The 26,659-nt window shown below is 36.3% G+C and overlaps 1 protein-coding gene across 1 annotated transcript in view; it reads right to left on the reverse strand.

Annotated features, from left to right (window-relative positions):
• The window catches only part of Cc2d2a (Coiled-coil and C2 domain containing 2A), a 422,612-nt gene that overhangs the window by 44,748 nt on the left and 351,205 nt on the right, over positions 1–26,659 (reverse strand). The window contains exons 29-31 of the mRNA XM_090380928.1: positions 24,774–24,947; positions 15,589–15,789; positions 5,370–5,459 (exon numbers count right to left, since the gene is read on the reverse strand). Coding sequence (XP_090237054.1) covers positions 5,370–5,459; positions 15,589–15,789; positions 24,774–24,947 — 465 coding nt within the window. The remainder of the gene's footprint in view (positions 1–5,369; positions 5,460–15,588; positions 15,790–24,773; positions 24,948–26,659) is intronic.

The following is a 26,659-nucleotide window of genomic DNA, read 5'->3' on the forward strand; positions in this document are numbered from 1 at the left end:
GAACTGTAATGACAAACTTAAATTTTGATATATAGAAATTATTATTTACATAATATTAGTGTAAAAAAAATTAATAACTAAAATTTCTGTTAATGCACAGATCAATATGAACAAAAAGATATCTGTAAATGTGCCTTGATGACAGGATTCCAAAATAAAATCTGTATTTCAGTAATTGAACTGTACAGTTTATTGCAGAATACTAATAGAATATACAAACCTATTTGTTCACACGATGTGTTCTCTTTATTAATGAAAATGTTATTTGATCCATTATAGTAAAAATCAGGCATTTCAAATTTTAAGTCTTGTTTTTGAAAGGATTTTATACATTGAATGAAATATACAAATACAGAATCTCCTTTAAAAATAATCTTTGTTGTATTTATGATTTAAGAATAAGGCCGTTTCACAATTTCAGAAAACAATACTGACTTCTGTGTAAAATTCATCAAAATTGAATTTTGTAATTATAAAACAGCTTAAGTTATTTCAATCTTTTCAAAATTATGAAAACTAGGGGAATTTCTTTGGCCAGCAGATTACTTAGTTAATATAATAATTGTAAAATAGCAAAACAAACAACATTACTGTGACAACTTGCTTTTTTATCAGATAGCAGGTGTATTCTAGTAGCAACTCCCTGACAGACAGTGTAAAACTGCTTTGTCAGGGAGTGGCTATTAGAAACATTAAAAGACTTCTTTAACTACTGCCTGGGAATTATAACTAGAAACCACAAAGTCCCATTTTTTTAAATTAATGACAGATCAGCCACTTTTGGTTGTTTGAAAATAGTAGTACCAATAGTTTTTTAGTACCAATTTGTTTTTCTGTGAGCAATGATGCATTAACTTGGAGTGTTTAAAATTCTGTTGGCCACAAAAACATATTGATAAGAAAGTTCAGATGTTTTAACTTCCATACTTTAAAAAGACGTATAATACTCAAAATTTGAGGGATGGGGTTAGAAAGAGGCAAGAAACAGTTTTAAAATGGTGCACCTTATAATTACGGTGACCATACATCCTTTATTATAAAGGACGGTCCTTTATTTCAGGAAGCTATCCTTTAGATTTATTTATTTTTCAAAAACCTACATTTGTCCTTTTTTGTTTAGTCATTTAACTTTTATTGTAGGAATGGAACCACTAATTACACAATCTGATTGCTATTGTAAAAAGTACATACACAGCTTAAACAATTATGATTTGGGGTAATAGTGCTGCTAATGTATAATTAGGTTCTTTTGGAATGTGATACTCTTATCACAAGATTTGATTAAATTAATTTTTATTTTTTAGCCCCATTGCACCTAAAAGAAAATGTGTTTTCACCGAAAAGTTTCAGGAAGAGTTTCCTTTCATTTTAAAAAAGCTAGTATGGAAAGTGACGTCAGGTGTGAGAAATGTTCAGCTAATTTTAGTATCGGAAATAGTGGCAAAGCAGCAATTACACAGTATTTACAGACAACAAAACAGAAAGAAGCTGATATTATGGCTTCATCAATTAAACTGATAACCTCATTTTTCAGAAACGAAACTTTTGATGACAAAATGAAACACTTGGCCCTTAAAGAAGCAACTTGATGTTATCACTCAGTGCAACATAACCATTCATTTTGTCCAAATGACTGCACTTCAAAATTAATCAAAAAGTGTTTTGAAAAGTGTTCTTGTGGTAGGACAAAAATGGATGGAAGTATTGTTCGAAATGTTTCCGATCTATACTCTGTTACTTTAGTCAAAGCTGATTAAACTAAAGTAAATTACGTTACCATTTATTCAGACTGTTCTAATCATGGTAATATAAAGTTATACTCGATTCTTGTAAGGAATTTTTTACCAAACCAAGGTGTTCAACTTGAGGATTTATGTGTAAAGTAACTACGAGATGAAAATTCTGACATAATAACAGCTTGCATCATCAAATCGCTGGACAGATATGAAACTACTGAAAAATTAATTGCTTTATGTGCAGACAATACCAATTGTAATTTTGGAGGTGCCCAAAGAAAAGGCGAAAACGTTTTCCATTAAATTCAAAAAAACTTTGGCAATAAGTTGATTGTGTCACTTATGCCTGCCACATATGCAACAATTGCATTAGTATTGGTGTAGAATGCCTCCCAGTTGATATTGAAGTTATTTATTCATACTTTTACATCTACACAATTAGAATTGAAAAATGTGATGATATACACGTTCAGTATAAAAAACAACTAGGTTACAGCAAAATTAGATGGCTGACTCTTCTACCAGCTTTAGAAAGGATTTTTAAGCTGCTAAAATTGGATTTTTTGGAACAAGAAAGATGTCCCACAGTTCTCAAAAACTTGTTCAATGATCTGTTAGCTGAATCATGGTTATTTTTCGTTTACAGTCAAGCTTCAACTTTTCATAAACATATTCTAAAAATTGAATCTCAAGATATTTATTTCTATGTGTGAAGCTTTTGCCAATTTAAACAAACTAAAAGTTGAGTGAACAAAAACATCAAGAATGTTTACCAATGAATATTATTAAGAAAATCATTTCAGAATTAGAAGAAAAACAAAACACCGTTGATGTAAAATTATTTAACGGATCATTTTACCAAACCTGCATTAACTATTTGAATCAATGGGCCAGCACTTTCCTAGAAATGGAAGTACGAGGGGTTTCTGAAAAGTAAGGTAACACATTTTTCTCTCGATAATGTTTAATAATAGGAAGTTTAAATTACACACCAAGAAATAATGCACTACTTCTCCACTAAGTCTCCAGTTTTATTTATGCACTTGTCCCAATGATAGATCAGTTTATCAATATCAGTACTGAAGAAGTCCGTGCCCACAAGCAGTAACCAACATTGCACCGCGGTGAAATGCTTTCCTGAAAGGTGTTTTTTTCGGAGGACTGAACAAATGGAAGTCTGAAGGCACTAAGTCAGGGCTGTGACAGTTTCCCAACGATTATGGTGCAATCACTCACGAGTGATGTGGGTAGTGTGTGGAGTTGCGTTGTTGTACAACAAAATCACGCTGCCTGTCAGGAATCCTGGTCGTTTGCATTGAACGTTGGCTTTCAGTTTTTCCAACATTGCACAGTAAAGCTGTACATCGATTGTTCTTCTCTTTGGCAAGAAATCCGCCAACAGAACGCCTTAGTGATCACAGAACATTGTGGCTATGACATCAGTCCTTCCCTCCTGATGTCGATCTTCAATGCCAACACAGCCCGCTTTAAATTTATTGCACCAAAAACACACCTGCTTCTTTGTCATCACTTTTTTGCCATACACAGCAACCAGTTCACGAACACCTATTTTGGACCAAACTCACACGGTAGCTGCCATTTTGCAACTGGAATCTGCTGTGAGGCGACAATACTGCAACACTGCACTGGTGTTCTTTTTGAATGTTATTAACAGGTCTATCTGTCCACTGCATTTCATATCATTCCCTTTCACCATTATTAAGAAAAAAAAAAAAAAAAAAAAATGTATTACCTTACTTTTCGGAACCCTTGTATTTGAATGGATCTTTTTGCAAGAAATTCCACTGTGGATGTAAAACTTTTATTGATGATGGCGAGTAAGGGATGTTTTCAGTAATAGCATGGTATGACCTTCAAGAGTACTACATTCTTGATACATTACTCCAACAATCTGTTGGTATACAGCTGTCAAGCAGAAATGGGTGAGCAATGTTATTAATGTTATTTTCCTTGTGTGGCAAAAATGTGACTGTGAATTAATCGCTCTCAGATTTCTTCTTTCCTGAAGTACACTGTCAATATTTGACATTATAAAATATTGACAGTTTATTTCTGAGTCATGTTTCAAATGCTAAGAGTATTGTCTACTTTTTTCAAAGGGCAACAATTCACATAATTTATCTGTACATGGGTTGAGAAATCTTACTTTACTTCATTTTCTCAAAAATGGTTAATTACAATGTCACTGTGATTGACACAGTCTATAAAAATGAATTACCCTTGTTGGTGAGAATTTTATCCAAAGAATGGCAGAAATAGTGCTTCATCTGGTTGTCTATTGGATTATCTAAAGTTATTTGTTGGTCAGTATGCAGATACAGAATTATATACAGTATGTGTTTCATTGGTTCTGAAAAGTTCCAACTGCTCTTGCTATTAAATTAACAAGACTGTGTGCACAAAATCTTGTTATTTAATAGCCAGGGCAGTTGTTTGTTTTTTTTTTGGTTTTTAGGAGCACTAGCAACTAAGGCCATATTGCTCCAGGAATATGAGGTGGTCATTCCCTGACCTTTCTGCATCCTCCATATTTGGTGGTGACGGGCTCGAACCCCGGTCTAATCAAGAAGTGTGTGCTACGCACTGTTGCTCCTTCCCACCCGGCTACGGAGGCGCCTAGGGCAGTTGTAACTAAGTGCCACCTGTGAATCAAAGGTGCAACAGTTGACCATGAACCTTTCCCTAGTTGTCTGCCAGGTCATGTGCCAACATATTCATTCATTTCCAGTGAGACAGATTTCCATTATCTTGTGTTTTTGCAGTTTGTCGGAAAAACAACAGACAAAAGAATTGAACAACGAATTAATCTCAAATTTTTAACAAATACCAACTGAAAGTTAAGAGTTTTTATGTTAAGTTTATGGGGAAGATACTATGTGAAGAGCTTGCATGTTAGAATAAAAGATGTTTAGAAGGAAGAGAGAATGTGGAAGATGATGAAAATGTAGACTGGGTAAGGACACTGGTTAGAAGTGATTTTTGTTTAAGCATTAGAACTTAATATGGACAAAGAAACAAATTATCTAAAAATTTAGGAATAAGAAAAATCCTGATTTTCAAAGTATCGTAAAGCAATGTCAAAATAAAAAATGAAAACCGTGCTTCTTGTTTTCTTTGATATTAAAGGAATTATTATGGCTGAATACGTCTCACCACATCAGACTACTGATCACACATACTACACTGAGGTTCTGATAAGGGCTATGTAAAAAAAAATTCAAAGGAAAAGACGTGAATTGTGAAAGAATGGCTGCACACTTCACTTAGCCACTTTCTGGCTAGAAACCAAATCCCTGCTCGTGAACATGCACCTACTTACTAGACCTAGCCCTTTACTCGTCCCTAAATCGAAAAGCGTACTTAAGGAAACCCAGAAGATGATTTCCAGAAATGAGCTGGGAAGAAATATATGGAGCAGTGTGTGGAAGCCCAAGACAATTTTGGAGAGATAACTTGAAGGTACAAAATACAAGTATTTCGTTATATTTTATTTATTGCTACAGTCTTGTTATTTAACAGTCACACATTAAAAAAAAAAAAAAATTGCTTCTATTTTTTTCCCATACTGTGTATGGTGCACATGGAATAAAATAGTTTAACATATCTACTTACATCACAAGTACTCCATATGTCACAGACTCTAGGGCACATAACACCATCGGTGACTGTTGGAATTAGAGAAACATATCTGGCTAATACTTCCTTGAAAACAAACAAAACACACATAAAATTCTGCAGCAAATGATAAAGCAGATATATGAAGCTAATTAGGAATTTCACAATGAAGTATACATACATGAATCAAAATTACACTGACCATAAATAAATATTCAAGTCGTTCAAAGTAATTTTAAATTATTTAATAAGCTATCAGAAAGGCTTTTTAGAGTATATCTGACTAAGAGTGCTAAAAGTCAGCCATGATCCATACCTAATTGAATATTGAGTATTGCAGCAAAATAACTCTAAATATTCCTCAAACGAATTATCTACTAAAAGCATAGTAGTAACAATATGCAATACACACTAATGATCAGAACACCACTGCATATTACAGATTAATCACGGTTAACCCTGAAGTAGCAAAGCCAATGGCAAGAACCTGGCAGGTTACAAACTTTGTTTCTGATTTCTAGAAAAACTTTTTTTTGAGTTTTTTAAATTCTGTTAGGAATACATCCCAATGTTTCACAATACTTATTGTATGTATTTTTTTTTAGTTTTTAATAAAATGTGTAAAATTTCAAATGTGCACTGTGAAGCAAAAGGAATCCAAATATCACATTGGATTCCTTTTATAAATACTTTATGGGGGAGTTCTATAAATAACTTGAACAAGTGAACACAATTTCAAGCTCTGCAGTATCATTATCCATCATGTTCCCATGCTGGCATTACCGTGTTTTGAAAGTAAAAATGAATAAGTTTTTTCAAGCAATAATTCTGGGAAAACAATTAAAAAAATTGTTTATATTTAGGAAGGTACTTTTATCAACAAAATTAATGAGGCTCATTATTTCTGAGAGGAAGTTCACACAAGTTCCTCTTGAAAATAACAGTTGGATGGTTAAATGATATAGGACCTGCATCTGAAAAACCAAGGAACATTTAAACATATTTTTAATAACATGATAATCAGGTTTCTCGGAGAGGTGGGGGTAAATTTAAAGATTGAGTTACTAATTAATAAATCAAATAATTAAATTCAAAAAGCAGTTTGCCCCCCACCCCCCCACACACACACTGTTGTAATTTATTTTAATTTAAGCTTTTACAATTAATAACTGCATATCTTTCCACTGTGCTGTTTTTTTTGGAAATAACACTGCATCATCATCGTGCAAAAATTTGTTATGTTCCTGACTGGTTTCCAAAATGCAGTGTTCACTTCTGGAGTCACAGAGCTTTCTAACATAAGGAAGTCTAATGTATTTTGTGCTAAATTATGATAATCCAAAATTGTTGAACTCTGCATACGTAAAAATTTCGCCTGTGCTGAGCACGTAGTAGATGGTTTTATGAAAACTAAAGTAAGAGATGTATATTTGCAATTGCAAAATGTTTCTAAATGTCTTTTGAAAACAGTGTTGATCAAGAACACTCTGCACTTCAGCATCGTTGAACACTCAAATTTTTGATATGAAAACATCTAACAATGGAATGTAATGAAAATGCAAGATGAAAAAAGAAATAGATACCATTTGTATTGTTGCAATCATACTTCCTGCAGTTACTACTGCAGGATTGTGACATCACACTATTCAACAAATGGCTACAATCAAATAGGTAATTAGGCTATTGGCTTGGATTTCGCTCCTCTTCCAAGACAAGGATGTTTTCCCATAAAATAAAATATCCTTTGTGCATACAAGATACATGCATGGTTGGTTTTTTTTTTTTTTTTTGTTTTTCTAATGCAGTTTGATGAAATTCAAATGAATGCCATTTGAATTTTGTAAATCAGTTCATTAGAAGTTGAGATGTCATACTGGTCACGAAAAATGCATCACACTCTCTAATCATGCTACTAGTGAGAGCTCAGCACAGACTAGTGGTGGAAGCGTGGGAAGCCCCTCTGGCAGAAGCCGCAATCACTTCTGTGATGCCTTTTTCAATCAGATTTACTCCACTGAAATTTTTTTAGTACCCCCAAGGATATTTCACATCAATAATATCTTTCAAAACACTATATTGGTATGTCATAGCATTACAAAAGGTTAAGATATTCAATTTACATTGTAGACTGGAGTAGCTCTCTAAAACATTTTTTTTCACTTCAGGCTGTAGTTAACTAGTTGCCTCAGCACTGTCAGAATCCCAAGTGGCTATAGTTTCTGGAGCCTATTTGTACTCAATGCAAGTTATATACACCTGGAACAAATCACCAGGCAAGAGGAGTTTTTAAAATGGTAAACAATGAGCTGTACAATTTCATTTCCGATCTCTACCTTTAAAATGAAAATCCCAGAGATTTAGAGTGGACCACACTAAAAAATATACCTTGCTTAGCATGGCTTCAAACAGCATGGGTTTCACTATAACACGGTTTTCAATTAAGTCAAAAATTTATTGTACATATTAAAACTCATTCAATAGCCTAGACAGGTACTATACATATATGCTGCGGTACCAACTCTATTGTCTACCATGCACATGATACTTTAGCTCCCTTCAGGCAGTCAGCTGCAATGTGCAACAGTGTTCAGTATTCTTAATTCCATCCTGATGAGACGACATGATAGTTTTTCAAACTTTTCATTTCAAAATTAATTTTTTACTCCTTTAAATACGATCGAAAATATATCTGCATCTTGGCTAGAAATCACTGACAACATGTGTTCTGTTTGGCAGCATGTTTTGCCCCATTTGGTAAATGATTTCACTTGTTTTGAATCGCAAGTTCAGATAATTTCCGAAGACATTGTGAAGGTCGGAAAAGACTTGGGATTCGAAACTTTGGACACTGCCAATGTACGTGACTGCACTGACTCAAATGCAAATGACAGACGGTGCAACTCTCCTTGAAACTGACGAGCAAACTGCATATGCAGAAGAGGGAAAACAATTCTGAAGTGGATAACACTGAAGTGCTACCAAAACAATTTTCAGCAGAAGAACTGGAGAAAGTTTTTTTTTTGTGGGGGGGGGGGTTGACATGGCCTGCGAGGATTAAGAATGGAGATCCGAATGTTGAACGCAGCATCGAGATACGGCAAATTTTACAAGATGGGATTCGATGCTACAAAGATGTGTACACCGAGAAAAAGAAGAGACGGCTTCATCAGACTTCATTATCGAAATACCTAAATAAACAACTTCTTTTTTAAAGCTTTTTTCTCATCTCTCATATGTTACCTTTTCATTAATAAAATTTTTGCAATATTTTTTAAATTTCAAATTCTTTTAATTGGCTATCAAGTGCAAATTTTTTAGAGATTTATTATAATTTGTTTGTAGACTGTTTCTCTGGTACGCAATCAATTAAAACCCATTATACAAATGTACTTATACCTCAATCAGCAAGGTTTCATAACATGGAATAGTTTCGGTACCAATTATCAGTGCTATGCGGGATACTAATGTATATATTTCACTGGTTTTGGGTTACACAACAATGAAAACCAAAGTTTTGAATAACTGTTAAAAAAACAACACAAGTTTAACAATCTGGCATCCACCGAGACTTGGAAATAAATGGAGGATTGCCATTTGTTTGAAAGAGACCAATAAATCTTGAAACAGGCTTTTGTAGCAGTGTCTCATCCTTTATATAATTGACAAAGCAGTTTGTTTGAAAGTAATTCAATATTAGCCATTTCTTCTACTGTGATAAAACCATTAATTGGATGTACCGACAAGGTTAAGGAAAAGACAGCCTTCTCAACTAAATATAATTTCCATAAGGGGTAATTTTGAAGCTCTCACTGTATATGGTTAATTTTCAGATGTTGCAATGCAAGATAATGAAAGCTTACATCTCCACAGAAGATAAATTGAAGTAGTGAAGAGTCCATTCTCAAAAATTCATGACTCATGAATACAGAGGGTTGAGTTATTGCTCTGCCATCATAGTCTTACAAGCACATTTTGCTGTAAAATAAATATGATAGCCAATAGTTGTGCAGCAATGCATATTGCTATTTATTGTTTAATACACAGGGCTTAAAAGGGTTGAATTTTCAGTGCACAAAAGGAACACAGTGTCCCTGCCCATTCTGAAATAGAAATAAATAAACATTATCAGCAGTCATTGGTAAAAAGTCAAAGCTAAAAATCATGTCCTCCCCAGTTTAATAGAAGTAGGTCTGCTATCAGCATGTAACTGTAAACTGAGGGGGGGGGGTGAATGAACATCTAACAAGTGTGCCTTTCTTTTGTTTGAGAGAAATGACAGGTCAGAAGCAATTATAACAGAATAAGCAGACATGTATATTATTTGTATGCCTAAACATTAGATGTATGTTGAAGCTAAGCAATCATACCAAAAACAAGTTTCTGAATTGACATTTCTCTAATGACCCTTCAACCCCTTTAAAGGTCATCAGAGAAATGTCAATGTGTGCATGGTCAATGAGGAGAAAAATTATGAACTGCATTGCAGATATACATGTATCACATGCAGCCATTCTATTCCATTTGCAGTGGATTCAAGCTGACTAGCAGATTATCCTGCATGAGAACAATGTTGTCAGTGGCTGTTGCAATTATTTTATTCACGGATGAAGCATGTTTCAGCAGAGATGAAATTATGAACTTCCGCAATAATCACCTAAGGGTGCAGGACAATCCTTTTGGCACTGTGTAACCCGCACATGTTGTAAACAAAGGCTGACTGGCGATGAGTACTACAAATTTTTGGAGTCTGCACAATTTTCTTGAAAAGAAATATTTGGTATGTGGTTCATGAACCACATTAGTATTAGCAGTGGCAAATGATGCAAGAAAGCAAGCTTATATAGCCAAAAAAAAAATCTTCCCACATCACCTATCCATCCCTCCAATAAATTGTTTAGTTCTTCCTTGAATTTATTCACATTACCCATGTCTGCACCACCGGATGGAAGTTTGTTCCACAAATAATTCACACTTCTATCTGATGTGTGGTTATTTAAGTTTATGTCCAAAGTACAGTCGAACTTGGTTATAACGAGCAGGGAAATAATGAGCAAAAAGCCATAATGATTTTAATTTATGCGCATTCCCATACAATCGCTCACTGTTATAATGAGCATATTACATGGGTTATACCAAACAAATTTTGGTAACTATGCAAACATTCTTAATTACTCGGGTAGTCGAAAAAACCCAATTCTTGGAAATGATGAAAATGAAAAGGGGACGGGGGCTATACAATAGTGCACTGGCATTCCGCACGTCACATTACCTTATTTACAGATTGTCTTGTATTCACTGAATCATAAATACATTTCAGGCTTCTAAGAACTTTGTATGCAGATCACTATATCATTTTAAAGTAAAATCAGTTAGAAACAAATCCATCCTTCGGAAACATGTCTACTAACAAAATAAAGTATCTCTTGATTTGCGAGTTAGAATGTGGTGCAAAAAGTTTTCTTTGTCCTCTTCAAGTGTATGGACATCATGGAAGAATAAAGATGTTTACATATCGGCACTGGAAAAGAACATAACTGAAGAAAAAAAAAAAAAAAAAATTTAGAAAGTGCGATCTTACAAATGTTTATTGCTTCAACGGTTCACCACACAAAGAAGTGCTGGATTTTCAATAGACGGTCCAATCTTGAAGGCTCAAGTGGACAAATTTGCTAAACAATTTGGATGCAACGATTTTGTGTGTAATAATGGTTGGCTGAATCAAATTAAAAACCGACATAACATTATAAAAAAAATTGTGGCGAATCTTGATCTGCAGATCCAATAATGGAAAACGAATGGATTGACCATGTTTGGGCAGAAATCAGGAAAGATTTCAATGATGAAGACATCTACAACACTGATGAAACAGGACTTTTTTATTTATAATTTGACATCTAACAATACATTTAAATTCAAAAGGGAAAAATGTGTTGGGGGAAAAAAATTAAAGGCTCACTTTACGGTGCTCATATGTGCAAATACGACAGGAACTGATAAAAAAAAAAAACAAAAAACTTTGTTATCAGAAAATTGTTAAAACCATGGTGTTTCAAAAATGTAAGGAAACTTCCTGTGGATTACACTGCAAACAAGAAAGCTTGGATGACTTCGGATATTTTTCGGCAATACGTAAATTGGAATAAAAATTATATTATATTATATTGGTAGATTGGAATAAGGAGCTATTCAAAAAGAAGAAAAATATTTTATTGTTAATTGATAACTGTCCTGCACATCCCCAGATTCAAAGTGGACGAGGCCTATGGGGAACTGGAAAGGAAAGAGGGAGATAGGCAACTGATGAGAATGAAGACTATATCATGTGCCGCAGGGGGGCATCCAAAGGAAATGATGAACAGCAAGGTGATAAACGGAGAAAGTGTGTCGGCACAACATAGATTGCTGATTGCTTGTGACCAATTGGGAGGTTGCAGTGGACAAAAGTAGGAAATATTCAGGACAGAGGGAGAAAAGGATAAAGTGGTGGAGATTGAAAGAGGAGGGTTTGAGGAAGGAGTTCGGGAAAAGGTGCTAAAAGGAATAAAGTTACCGGAAGATGTTCAAGAGTGGTGGAAAACAAATAGTTGTTTCTTAAGGAAAGTTGGTGAAGAGTTGTTGGGGAAAACATCAGGAAAGGGGACGCCGGAGGGAAAGGAGGCTTGGTGGTGGAATGAGGAAGTGCAATCGGTGATAAAACAAAAGGATATGAAGAAAAGATGGGATGTAACAGGTAGCCAGGAAGATAAAGAAGCATATACAATAGCAAATAAGGAGGCAAAAAGTGCTGTGGCAATAGCAAAGGCGAGGGCTATGGGGAACTGGAAAGGAAAGAGGGAGATAGGCAACTGATGAGAATAGCCAAAGCGAGAGATAAGGCATCGAAGGACTTCTCATCAATAAAACAGATAAAAGATGAGAGGGGAGTGGTTATACAGGACCCAGAGAAGGTTAAGGAAAGGTGGAAAGACTATTTTAAGAAGCTATTAAATGAGGAAAACCCAAGAGCACTAGGCGAGGATGGAGAAATGAATGTGAGAGTAGTGGAAAGCGCACTCAGAAAAATGAAGAGAGGGAAAGCAGTAGGTGCTGATCAGATACCAGTAGAAGTATGGAGTAGTCTGGAAGAAGAACAGATCGATATCCTATGGGACTTGATGGAAAAACTGTGGCAGCAGGAGAGGTTACCCGATGAGTGGAGGGAAAGTATACTTGTGCCAATCTTTAAAGGAAAGGGTGATGTGCAGGAATGTGGGAACTACAGGGGAATAAAGTTAATATCTCATTCAATGAAGATCTGGGAAAGAATTCTGGAAGGAAGGTTAAGGCAGGAGATGGAAATAGGAGAGGAACAGTTTGGTTCCATGCCGGGAAGAGGAGCAACAGATGCGGTCTTTGCTTTAAGGCAGGTGATGGAAAGATACAGGGAGATGCAAGTAGAGTTGCACATGTGTTTATAGACCTGGAAAAAGCATATGATAGAGTGCTCAGACAAGAGGTATGGAGATGTATGAGGGAGAAGGGTACATCGGAAAAGTACATAAGGCTTGTGAAGGATATGTACGAGGGAGCGGTGACTCAGATTAAGAGCAGTGTAGGTATGACTGAGGGGTTCTCTGTAGAAGTTGGACTGCACCAGGGATCAGCTCTCAGCCCATATCTGTTTGATCTGGTAAAGGATGTGTTGGTGAGAGAAGTGAAGAGTAGAGCACCATGGAGTATGCTTTTCGTGGATGATATTGTACTGTGCGAATCATCCCAAGGAAAGGCAGAGAAGAAATTGGAGGAATGGAGGAAAGCGTTGGAAGATAGAGGCATGAGGATAAGTAGAACAAAGACAGAATATATGGTATTGAATGGAGAAGTTGAGAGTTCTATAAAACTGCAGGAGGAGAAGCTACCATCTGTTTGGAAATTTAAGTATCTGGGATCGTACGTTGAGAGGGATGGAGGATTGAGTGCAGAAATACAGCACAGAGTGCAACGTGGATGGCTGAACTGGAGAAAGATGAGTGGGGTGCTGTGTAATAAGAAAGTTAATTGTAGAATGAAGGGAAGAGTGTATAAAACTGTGGTTAGACCCGCATTGATGTACGGTGCTGAGACAAGGGCGATTACAAGGGTCCAGGAGAAGATGGAAGTGGCGGAGATGAGGATGCTAAGATGGATGTGTGGTGTGACGAGGAAGGACAGGTTAAGAAATTACTACATTAGAGGTACGGTTACGGTGGGGCCTCTGAGATTACAGGAATCTAGGTTGAGGTGGCTTGGTCATGTGGAACGAAGTGAGGAGTATGTAGGGAAGAGGTGTAAAAAGCTGGAGGTGATAGGAAAGAGGAAGAGGGGAAGACCTAAGCTGAGATGGAAGGACAAGGTGGCAGAGGATTTGAAAGAGAGAGGATGGAGGAGAGAGGAAGCCCTGGTTAGAAAGGAATGGAGGAAGAGAATTAAGGAAGGGAATGCCGACCCCATATGAATGTGGGAAGAAGGCAAGGACAAAGAAGAAGAAGAAGTTAGTGTTTCTGCCTCCCAACACGCCATCAATTTTACAACCAATGGACATAAGTGTAATCAAGAGTTTGAAAGGATTTTATAAAAGAGTTATAGTTCTATATCTTATCAGTCAAAGAGAACAGAAACTTACAGAGTCTATATTGATATTGGATGCTATAAATTTATTGAATGATGCGTGGAACAGTGTTATTTTGACAACCATATCGAATTGCTTCAAGAAATCGAAATTAAATTCAGATGAAGAAGATGGAAACAAAGAAAACAATTTACCATTATGCAAATGGTTGCTATGTAACAACATTGTAGGTTTTAATACAGATAACGTCGATAAATTTGTACGAGTCAATGACAAATTATTAACTAGTGGTCTTCCTACAGAGAGTGACATTATAGATGCTGTGCTCAACAAAGACAATAAAGACGATGGTAAAGACAGTGATTGTGATGATGATATGATGACAACTGAAAGTGAATTAAAATCCATGAAGACAATCTCACAAGCTCAAGGTGCAATGGACACAGTCATTTTTTTGAAGGAATTGTGGCAAGTAATGAGACTTTTAACATATTGAGTGTTTTAAGGGGAAACTTAAGATATATCACAGTGAAATCTTTAAAACAAACATAAATTTTAAGATTCATAAATAAAAAATTAATTGAAATTGTGTTTAGTAGTAATTGTATACAAGCATATTATATAATACTGGTGTAAATACACCATAGTTTACCCATAAATTTTACTACATAAGTAGTGTAATGGCATCGTTTGATTATATCTCATATTGTGGCTACCTTCACGAGATACCAGGTATTGCACTACTTCGAATAAATAACACTTCTCTAGTAGAGGAGACTACTGTTATTTATTCTCAGTGGGCACCACCAGCCAGATGCATTTCTGAGCTTGTTGGCTCACATATCGGTGGGTGGGTGGGTGTATAGTTAATCTCAACCCATAACATATTATGCCTTGTGCATTTAGTCTTCAAAATATTATCATTATCTTCACCATTTGGCATCTCTCATATTGTGGAATTAACTTTGCAACCATGTGATGGCATGTCTGCTATCAGGGTACCTGCCTGTCCACTGATGAGTGAGCCAACAAGCTCCAAAACGTGTCTGGGTGGTGGTGGTGTCCACTAAGAATAAATAACAGTAGCCTCCTCTACTAGAGAAGCATTACTTATTTGAAGTAGTGCAATACCTGGTATCTCATTGTGAAGGCAGCCACAATATGAGATATAATCAAACGATGCTGTTACACTACTTATGTAGTTAAATTTATGGGTAAACTATGGTGTATTTACACTAATATTATATAGTTAATCTCAACCCATAACATATTATGTGCATTTAGACTTCAAAATATTATACAAGCAATATGTAGGTATATACTCATATTATTTTTTTCTTTCTAATATTTCTTTTGTTTTTTGAATCTATCTTTTCATCGAGTTACTGAGAATTTAAAAAAAAATAGGAGGTAGATTTAACTCATCACTGATATAAAGCGCTCATTGTTTAATGGCCCCAGGGGTTTCCCCATCATATAGTGACTAATGGTTATAACGAGGAAATTTTGTCAGTCACTCAATGCTTGTTTTAAACCAGTTCGACTACATTCTAAAAATTCACCTGTATACTTAGAATATTTTGATATAAGGAAAATTATTTAAAAAAAGATAAAATATAAATAATATACCATGGTTGCATAAGAATCCTTTTCTTCACTTAAAAGTTCATCTGGAGGTTTCAATGGTTTTAGAAAACGTGGGATGAAAACCCACTTTCCAGTGATATCCATTACTGCAGTTTTTATAGACCGTTGAGGATAGCGAGTTTCTAGTGTGTTTTGCCACTTTTCTATCTCTTTTAAAATGACTTCTGGTTCATTGCTCTCACACTGATTAAAAAAAGTAAATAAATATCTTACATTTTAAATAGTAGATACATTTACAATCTTGTACTACTTAACACTATCATTATACATAAAACACTAATTTATAAATATTTTACAACTGAAGTTCTGCTTACTATAACAATAAAATTAAGTTTTTGAAAATACAGCCCAATTGAGATTATGGTTTCATTTCCTTCAGTAATAACTGCACAGGATTATTATAATACAGAATCATTATAGAGAAACCTAGCAAATTCAGCGTCAAATAATTCAACAATGGCTGGAAACAGGCTTATAAAATTTCATGCATAGATTACAGGAATGTGTAAGTTTCTAGTTTAGTCACTAAGGGCTACTGTTGACAAATAGCTATGTTTCATGTGGATTGAGCAGGGTATAATACATGACTGACTACATACAAGAAGCAGTTAGTTATAGTTAACAAACAAGCAAAAAAGCTGAGCTTAAAACTTATGCTTGTAGAAAAAATAACATTACTGTTTGCATGGAGTCCATCATGGATTATGTTTGATGCAATTTATGAGGGGTGATCATTTAATTTTTAGACTGGTGCAAGCTTTCCATAATTGCTGCTAGAGGCACTCTCTCTGATTGCTATTGAGCAAACTCTGTGTGTGCCTGCCAGTGCTTGTTGAGCTAGTGTTGCATGAAGAGAGTTTTTTTTTTTTAGCCATATGTCACTGATGATCATTTTGAAGCAAGTATTATGTCAGACATACAGAATGAACAGTGATGTGTGATTTGTTATTTTTCAGATGGGGCTTAAATGCATCAGAAACAGTTGAAGAGATGAATAAAGCATGCAGTAATGAGTGTCTTGGGTAGGATGGCCATATTCTGGTATTGATCACTGGCATAGGTGCCAAGGTTTTGTCACATCCTCCTTATTCACTGGATTTAACCCTGTGTGATTTCTTCCTGTTTCCACAATTGAAGAAAGCCCTGAAAGACAAGCATTTTGCATCACACACAATTGCTTGCAGAGCCAGAACAAAAGCACTTCAAAGTCTTTTGAAAAATGGCGTGCAAGCAGCATTTAATGCATGGGTACAATGGTGACGAAAGCATGTAAAGTTCAAGGGAGAGTATTTTGAGGAGGAAAAATCCACAGAAGATGCAGATGGTATCAATTAAGATAAGATCTTGTACCAGTCCATGAATTAAATGATCACCCCTTGTATGTGTGATAAAGGAATGGAAATCCTCAATACTAGTTTATGTTTATAACTGCTCAGACTCATCATGCTGTAAACTGAATTTGCCAAAATTTGCCAGTTTACACAGTATGAAATGCTAGGGACAACCCATTCTAGGTTCCAATATGTCCACAATATTATGGATCCAGCAAAACAGGCTAATTTTTGTGATAAATGCCCAAGCAATGTAACATATAGAGAAAGTGAAGATTTAATCTTCAGTCTTTCTGATAGTGTCAATAAGAATAATTTTTATCAGCAGATGTAGATCTTATTGTCACTGGGACATTACTTTTTAAAGAGAGAACATTATAATTTCTTGCATGTCCATAATCTTGCTATGCAAGGAAGTACGCTACATGTCATAAAATAAGTGAAGGCCAACTAAGAGAGCATTGTCAGGGCTTGCAGACCTCATTATGGACCCATTCACTTTATAGCAAATTTCTGGTTTTCATATAATCTGAAAGTTATGCATACCATTGGTGATTAAAAAAATACCTGATGAAATGCATAGTACAACTATCTTTTCTTTAAAGACCTCAGGGATTGAGAAAATATTCACAACTCTCATGATCCCAATGTGTTGTTTATGGATCTGCAAATTTCATTGTTGACTTTGAATTTTAGTATGTTTTTCGGTCAGTTTTATTGGGTTCACCTTAAATTCAAGGTTCACACTGATAAGGTAATAAATATTAGTGCCCAAAATTTTTAATTGAGAAATATAATTCTTGTATATGTAATATGGCTAAAAAATTAATTAAAAAAATGCATTTTTAATCTTTAAGCAAAAAAAAAAATTTATATTTTAATATATATATATATATATATATATATATATTAAAATATAAATATATATATAGGAGGGTGGTTCAATAAAAAATCGCCCTGACTTGGCTGCAGAGGTGCTAGCCTGTTGATTCTTGGCACAGGTTTTAGTCCTTCTCTACATAGCCACCGTGCAGACTTACACATTTTTCCCATCGATGGATGAGGCTATGTATACCATTTTTGTAGAAGTGGTGAGGTTGGTCTTTGAAACATGACTCTGTTGCAGAAATGAGTGTCTCGTCATCAGGGAAGTGGGTCCCCAGAAGAAACGATTTGAGTGAAGGAAACAAGAAGTCCGATGGTGCAAGATTGGGTGAGTAGGCTGGAAGGGGCAGTATTTCATATCCACAAGTGGCCGCTTGTGTTGTTGCAATGTCAGAAGTGTGAACCGGGGCATTGTCTTGAAGCATACTCATACCTTTGGACAGCATGCCACGCCTACATATTTTGATTTTCTCCCGAAATTTTGTGAGTAAGTTGGCATAATAGGCACCTGTAATTGTTCTACCTTTCGACGGATAATCAGTCATTATTACACCTTTCTCATCCCAAAACACTGTCAGCAAGACCTTTCCTGCTGATGCTTGGATCCTTGCCTTCTTGGGGGGAGGGGAGGACCATGATGTCGCCATTCCATGGACTGCTTTTTACTTTTAGGGTCAAAATGGTGTATCCAACTTTCACCCTGAGTAATTAAAGGAGAGAAAAAGTCTTCCTCATTTTTTTTGCAAAGAGCTAACAACTCTTGTGATTTATGTTGTCGATCAGCCTTCTGAAAACTGGTCAATAATCTTGCACCCAATTTCTGTAAATGGAGTTGGTCATGAAGGGCTATTTCAACAGAGCCCACACTAACTTCACCTCCTGGAACAATTCACGCACAGATATTCCGCGATTTTCCATGATTAATGACTCCACTTTTCTGATCATACTGTCATCAATGGCTGAATGGGGACGACCTGGAATAGACTCAGATTTTACTGATGTCCGACCACACCTAAACTTTCTATGCCAGTGCTTCACAATGCCACAGGATGGAGCTTCATCCTTATATATAGCAGTCATCTCCTTGTGGATTTCTTTAGGATATTTCCCCTTCAAGAACAGATACTGGATTACAGCTCTAGCTTCAACTTTGTACATGATGCTACTTAATCACACATTCTGCTCTGTGAGAGAAAAACAAATTAAGACACACAGCTGAAATTTTACACTTTTAGTACAGAAATATATATGATGCTACACACAAAATATTATGACTCTGCGATATGTGGAAGTGGGTGAGGGCGACTCTTTATTGAACCACCCTCATATATATATATATATTTTTTTTTTTAAGGAAACCCCAAACACGAGAGGTATTAGAACCTAAAGTACTTAGTACCATGCATGGGTTGGAGGTTGAGAAGATGAAAGATTATTATTATTTGTTATTTTTTTTAGGAGCATTAGCAACTGAGTCCATATTACTCCGGGGATATGCGGTGGTCATTCCCTGAGTTTTCTGCATCCTCCGTATTTAGTGGTCAAGGGCTCGAACCCCGGTCTAATCAAGAAGCGTGTGCTACGCACTGCTGCTCCTGTCCACCTGGCTACGGAGGCGAGAGAAGATGAAAGAAGATATTTGTTGACATTAGACTCAAACTTCTGTAGACAGCAATTTTCAGGAAATACATATGAAGGAAGGTTGTTCTAGAAAATGGCAGTTGAATGAATAAACGAGGAAGATGAAAAGTTGGTTCTGTGAGTTTGGTGGCGGCAGCACGTGTTCAGACTGTTTTGAAAGAGAGAGTGGGAATTATAGAAGCAATTCAGAAAAACAGTGCCCATGGAAGTACATGTAGAAAAGGCATGCAGCAGAAACAGTGCATTTATAAGACAGAGAGATGAGAGCCTCTGTTAGAGATGAGTCATGAATTAAACTAACTGCCCTCTTTTGAATGTAATCTAGAAGCATGAGAGAGGTTTTTGGAGCACCGCCTCAGATATGGCAACAATATTCCATAGCAGGGGGAATCTGTGATTTGTACAGAGTGAACAGCTGTTTGGAAGAAAAGTAACACCGAGAGCAAAAGAGAAAACCAAGTTTTTTGGATGCAGAGGAAGCAATATTTGTAATGTGCTTGTGCCAAGAGAGATTAGAAGTCAGGGTAATCCCCAAAAGAGATATATCATCTTGCCTAGAAATCGGAGTGTCACCAAAGATAAGCGTAGGAACAGAAGAATTCTTTTTGCGAGATACAAGACAGGACTGAGTTTTAGAAGGATTGAAGTCAACTAATTTGTCATTGTCCCACTGGAGAATTACATGGAGACCAACATTTAAGGAGTTGGTTGCAGATATTCGCAAAGTTGAAGCTGATTGAGGAGGGCAAGGTTTCTCGAACTGGAATGTGGAATGCAATGTGCTATCATCAGCAAAACTATGAATAGGATTTCTGGTCAATGGAAGAAGGTAATTAATATACAAGAGGAAATGAGTGGGAAAAAGAGCTGAACCTTGGGGTACAATAGCATTAGTGGAGAAATTAGAAGACAGACAGTCATCTACCATCACCCTCAGTGAGCGATCAGAGAGGAAAAACTGGATAACCAATTACAAAAAAAACAGTTGGCAAACCATAACATAGAAGCTTGTTTAGAAGACCTATATGTCAAAATCTAGTTTGGATTGCTTAATAACTGCTTGCAATTGTTGCAACTCAGAAAATGAAACTGAAGAATTGGAAACAAGCCAATTGCGATATGCTACATTCTTCTCTTGAACAGTCTTAGCACATTTATTAGAAAACCAAGGTTTAGATAAAGGATGAGATTTTAAGGTGGAATGTGGAATAAAGGATTCTTACAAGAATAATTTCACTGACATGATCTGAGCAAACGTTGACATCAGAAGTTTTGAAACAGTAATCTGACTAAGGAAAAGAAATTTTGCATTATTGTAATGCCAAAAAACACAAGGTTGGGAATAGCCATGTGATAAAGGCTCTTTTAGAGAAGAGACAATCACCAAGTTGTGATCTGAGGTGCCTACAGGACCACTCACTTTGAACGTGTGCTTAGAAGGGTTGTTTGTGAGAAAAAGATCAAGCATGTTTAGTGTATGGTTATGGATGTCTGATATTCTGGTAGGTAAATGAACAATCTGTGCGAGATCATTAGTAATTGCAAAAGCCTTAGTATGTCGACCAGCTGGGTCTGTGTGACTAGAAAAAGGAAGCTAGCTGGAGTTCTGAACATTAAAATCATCAAGGAAAAAATTACATCACTGTTAGGACAGTTGGACTGGAGAAAGTCAAGTTGAAGCCAAGGAGTTCCAAGTGATTAGTGGAATGGGAGAACTATAGAGACAACTGATGAATTTGAAAGAATGAGGTAGAGAAGATTTTAAGCCAGAGAAGATTGATAAGAGGAGATTCCAAATTACCAATTCTCTAACAGGGAATATCAGAACAGACATATACACAAGTACCACATTTAAGGCGAAAGGAATCATACAATGAATAATTTGGGCAACTGAGATGAGCAGTGGTTGAATCAACTGATAACTGAAATTCTGTCAGAAAAACGTACATGGGGTTTCTCAGACTGTAAGTTGAAATGGACATCATCGAGATTAGAACTGAGTCCACATATATTTGTGAAATGAACTAGGAAGTGTTTGGAGGTTTACATATTTTTGCAGATAAGTTTGCTCTATTAGTTTGACTATTTGTGGTGTATTCAATAGTAAGAAAAAGTGGGGGGAGGATATGACATGCTGTATGAAGTAATGAAATTTTGGATATGGGTTACGCATGCTAAAAATATACCCAGATACTTGACGTAAAATGCGCTCGACAATGCCCCCATGCATACATACTACTCGGACTCCCTCCAGTCACTATCTGGCAGAGTAGAGGCAGCAAGATTATACACTAGCTGATCCGGAAGCCTTCTAGAGAGTTACCAATACGTTCGGTCCAGTGTACTAACTAGCAGCCGGCCTAAACACTGTTTTAGAGCTGTACCCTCGAAATGTAAGGAAGTTTGGATCTCGCCATGGTGTTCATCATAACCTCAAAAGACATCAGTCATACTGGATGATTGGAAGAGATGGGAAAGGGTTGACCAGAACTTAGCTCTGGAGACTAAACATGGTTCCACTACTTCAAGCCTCCAATAAGTAAAGTGGTAGTATTGCACCGGTTGATGAGAGTCAACTTCCACCTAGTATTGCCTGGTACAACACAGCGGGGGGTGGCATTCCTCTGTGTGGTGTGGGCACGGAATCCCACACCACCACACCTAATTGCAAAAGCCTCAGCAAAGATGCTGAAGCTTTTGCAATTACTAATGACCTTGCACAGATTGTTCATTTACCTACAAGAATACCGGACATCCTAATCATACAGCCAACACGCTTGATCTTTTTCTCACAAACAACCCTTCTAAGTACAAGGTTGAAGTGAGAGGTCCTTTAGGCACTTCAGATCACAACTTGGTGATTGTCTCTTCTCCAATGGAGCCTTTATCTCATGGCTATTCCCAACCTCGTGTTGTTTGGCATTACAAGAATGCAAAATGGGATGACCTGCGAGATTTCTTTTCTTCTTTTCCTTGATCAGATTACTGTTTCAAAACTTCTGATGTCAACGTTTGCTCAGATTGTGTCAGTGAAATTATTCTGGCAGGAATGGAATCCTTTATCCCATACTCGACTTTAAAATCTCATCCTTTATCTAAACTTTGGTTTTCCAATAAATGTGCTAAGGCTGTTCAAGAGAAGAATGTTGCATATCGTAATTGGCTTGTTTCTAATTCTTCAGTTTCATTTTCTGTCTACACCACAGCTCGCAACAATTGTAAAGCAGTTATTAATCAGTCCAAACTAAAGTTTGAACAGGCTAAGAGTAGAAAACTTGCTTCTTGCATTAATGGTAGCCGAGCATTCTGGTCTCTTGCCAAAGCTATTAGCCCCAACTTTTGCTCATCTCTGCTCCCACCTCTGTCCAAACCAGATGGTTCTGTTGTCATGTCAGCCAAGGATAAAGCTGACCTGCTAGTAACCCATTTTTCTTTCAACTCATGTATTAATGATCTTGGTAAAACACCCCCCACCATTCCCAATATGCTCCATTCAATGCCTCCTGTGGTCTTCCGTCAAAAGGATGTCAGAAGGATTTTTATGAATCTTGATGCTAAGAAAGCTCCTGGTCCCGATGGTATTTCTCCACTTGTTCTCAAAACCTGTGCTCCTGAACTTACTCCTATTCTTTGCCGCCTTTTTTCACTTTCTAATTCCAAAGGTGTTTTTCCTTCCGCTTGGAAATTTGCTCATATCCAGCCAGTTCCTAAAAAGGTTGACAAATCCCTCCCATCCAATTATCGTCCCATTGCAATTATTTCTACTCTCTCTAAAGTAATGGAGAAATCAATTAACCGCCAACTCTTAAACTACCTAGAAACCTTCCGTCTGATCAACGATCGCCAGTATGGATTTTGCCAGTGTCAATCCTATAGAATATCACCATTGCATGGTGATATTCTGGCTTATGTTACCCATTTATGGACTAATTCAATGGAAAGGTTCGGTGAAACACGAGTAGTTGCTCTTGACATCTCAAAGGCTTTCGATCATGTTTGGCATAAAGGTCTTCTAAACAAGCTTCCATCTTATGGTTTGCCAACTGTTTTTAGTAATTGGTTATCCAGTTTTCTCTCTGATCGCTCACTGAGGGTGACGGTAGATAGCTCTCTGTCTTCTAACTTCTCCACTAATGCCGATGTCTCCCAAGGTTCAGTTCTTTCCCCCACTCTTTTCCTCTTGTATATTAATGACCTTCTTCCATTGACTGGAAATCCTATCCATAGTTTTGCCGAAGATAGCACATTGCATTCCACTTTCTATTTTGAAAAACCTTGCCCTGCTCAATCAGCTTCAACTTCTCGAAAATCTGCTATCAATTCCTTAAATGCCGATCTTCAGGTAATTCTCCAGTGGGGCAAAGACAACTTAGTTGATTTCAACCCTTCTAAAACTCAATCTTCTCTTATAGCTCGCAAAAAGGATTCTTCTGCTCCTATGCTTATCTTTAGTGACACTCCGATTTCTAGGCAAAATGATATACCTCTTTTGGGGATTACCCTGACTTCTAATCTCTCTTGGCACAAGCACATTACAAATATTGCTTACTCTGCATCTAAAAAACTTGGTTTTCTCTTTTGCTCTCAGCGTTACTTTTCTTCCAAACAGCTGCTCACTTTGTATAAATTGCAAATCCGCCCTGCCACGGAATATTGTTCCCACATCTTGGGTGGTGCCCCGAAAACCTCTCTCAGGCTTCTTGATTCCATTCAGAAGAGGGCAGTTAGGTTAATTAATGATTCACCTCTAACAGTCTCTCCACTTGCTGTCTTAGACATACTGTTTCTGCTGCATGCCTCTTCTACAGATACTTCCATGGGCACTGTTCTTCTGAATTGGCTTCTATAATTCCCGCTCTCTCTTTCAAAATAGTCCGAACATGTGCCGCCACTAGCCAACATCCATTTACTGTCCAACTTCAAACTTACAGAACCAACTTTTCATCTTCCTTGTTTATTCATTCAACTGCCATTTTTTGGAACAATCTTCCTTCATACATATTTCCTGAAAATTACAGTCCACAGAAGGTCAAGCCCAATGTCAACAAATATCTTCTTTCGTCTTCTCAACCTCCAACCCAAGCACGGTACTAAGTACTATAGGTTCTAATACCTCTAGTGTTTGGGGTTTACACAAAAAAAAAAAAAAAAGAAAAAAAAAGTGCCTTTTTTATTTTAATATTTATGCCAAAATTGTGAGATGTCAGCATATTGTATGAAAAACTGTTTACATTAATATTGTGACAAACAATGCTTCACTGTATTGTTTGAGATTTTACAATTTCAGATTAACAATGTGCAAGTAATTACCTTTTCCTTATGAGCATCAGAAAGTTGAAGACAGGGTTCTACAGTAATGAAAAAGGAGAGATATGTATGTTCTGTTACAGAATCTTGGCCTAATCCTCCAATTAACCAAGGGCGAGGTTCATAATCATAGCCGAGTAATACTGGGGGAACACTGACATGGAAAGTTCCTTCAATCTGAAAGTGATTTAAAAATAGGATTAAAATGAACAATAATAGGTTACTCAAAAATTTATAAATTCTTTTTTGAGATTTACATGAATCAACTTCCAGAACCCTTAAGACACTTTCATCCATTCTTTTGCAAACACAAAAAAAGGGTAGGAACCAAAGACATTTTCATATCAGCATACAAGCTCAAACCCGAAAACGTCTTACTTATTAGGGTGACTGTGGGCCAGTATGTTGCCTTTAAAGATTGCTCTTCTAGCTTCAGCAACCTTGAGAATATCCTCAATAAGGCTAGATATTTTATGAGGATTCAAAAAGCCTCATAAATTATCTGGAGAGGTTTAAAACTGGATGATTCTGTGAATTTAATACTACATTTGTTGCTAAAAAGTTGGTCAATCTTGATCATACATGAAATGATAATGTGAACTAGTGCCATTTGCATTACATTATGGGTAGTTTTCTTTGGTTTCCTCCTTGAATCATTTGGAAAATACTAATATGAACTGTTTCATCAAGTTCAACAATAAAAAAAAAGGAAATTGCTAAGTTCCAGTTCATTTTAAGAGAACTGAACGGTTTCTTTTTTCATTTAGTGCACAAAGCAAATTAAAGTCTTCTGAGCATGTGTGTTACCAACATTACTTAAACTTATTTTATTGCACTTTGTAATAATGATAATACAATATAGTACTTATTCATATAAGAATGTGTTGTTTAATAATAAATTTAAAAACTGGTGTAGCTTTTGTAAATCAAGAAAGAAAAAAGATATTTCAAATATGTCAACCTGAGAGAGATGGAACGATGTTAAGAATGCACGAATAAAATGAAATGATATTCAAGTTCTTCAGATGAAAATATAGAAGTGTCCAGCTAGTATTAACATGCTTATCAAAACCAAACAAAATTTAAAAAATGCAGACTATCGTGTTAATACAATGAATGGAAGGGCTGGGCCAATGGATATTCTAAATTTTCCTTGTATCATTTGCCAGTACATTATTAATACTGGCAAATGATACAAGGAGGCAAAGTGATACAGCATTACAAAAAAAAAAAAAAAAAAAAAAAAAATCCCCTCTAATAATATTCTTCCTTAAATACCCACGTCTACAATGATATATACAGTGGACTGTTTTCCAATTAACTTCAATTGCAACTTCACTGGCTGAAAGCAATTTTGCACACATCTATCCTGCAGCCATTCATGAAAGAGTAACAATACCATCATCATTAAGTTTACTCAATCCGTTTAAAGCCTTAAACACTTTAATCAGGTCTGCCCATAAGTGCTACAATTTGCAAAACTGGAACTGTGGTAAGAATACCCTTCTCGATAAATCTAGTTGCTGTTCTCTGCACTTATTTTCCAAGAGAGCCCTATCTTTCTAAAAATGAGAACTTTATACCTGTATGCAGTACTTAAGTTGTAGCCTAACCACTGCCCATTCCAACAATGAACCACCTGCTGGCTGAAGGAAAACTTATGCACATCTATCCTGCAACCGTCCTTTCTCGAGTGTCTAGTCTAGTGAGAGGAAGAATACCATTCAAATAAATAAACATAAGCACATTATATGTTTATGTTTATTTCCCAGCCCATACCATCTGTGCTGGTATGGGCTGGGAAATGGTAGCAGGTGTGCACATACAATGTGCTGTCTGTAGTTCCCCACTACAGACATTTAGTGTTAAGTTAAGGACATTTAGATAAT

The sequence above is a fragment of the Mastigoproctus giganteus genome, chromosome 9 (assembly GCF_048544385.1).
Source record: "Mastigoproctus giganteus isolate SK-2022 chromosome 9, ASM4854438v1, whole genome shotgun sequence".
In the NCBI taxonomy this organism is placed as follows: Eukaryota; Metazoa; Arthropoda; class Arachnida; order Uropygi; family Thelyphonidae; genus Mastigoproctus; species Mastigoproctus giganteus.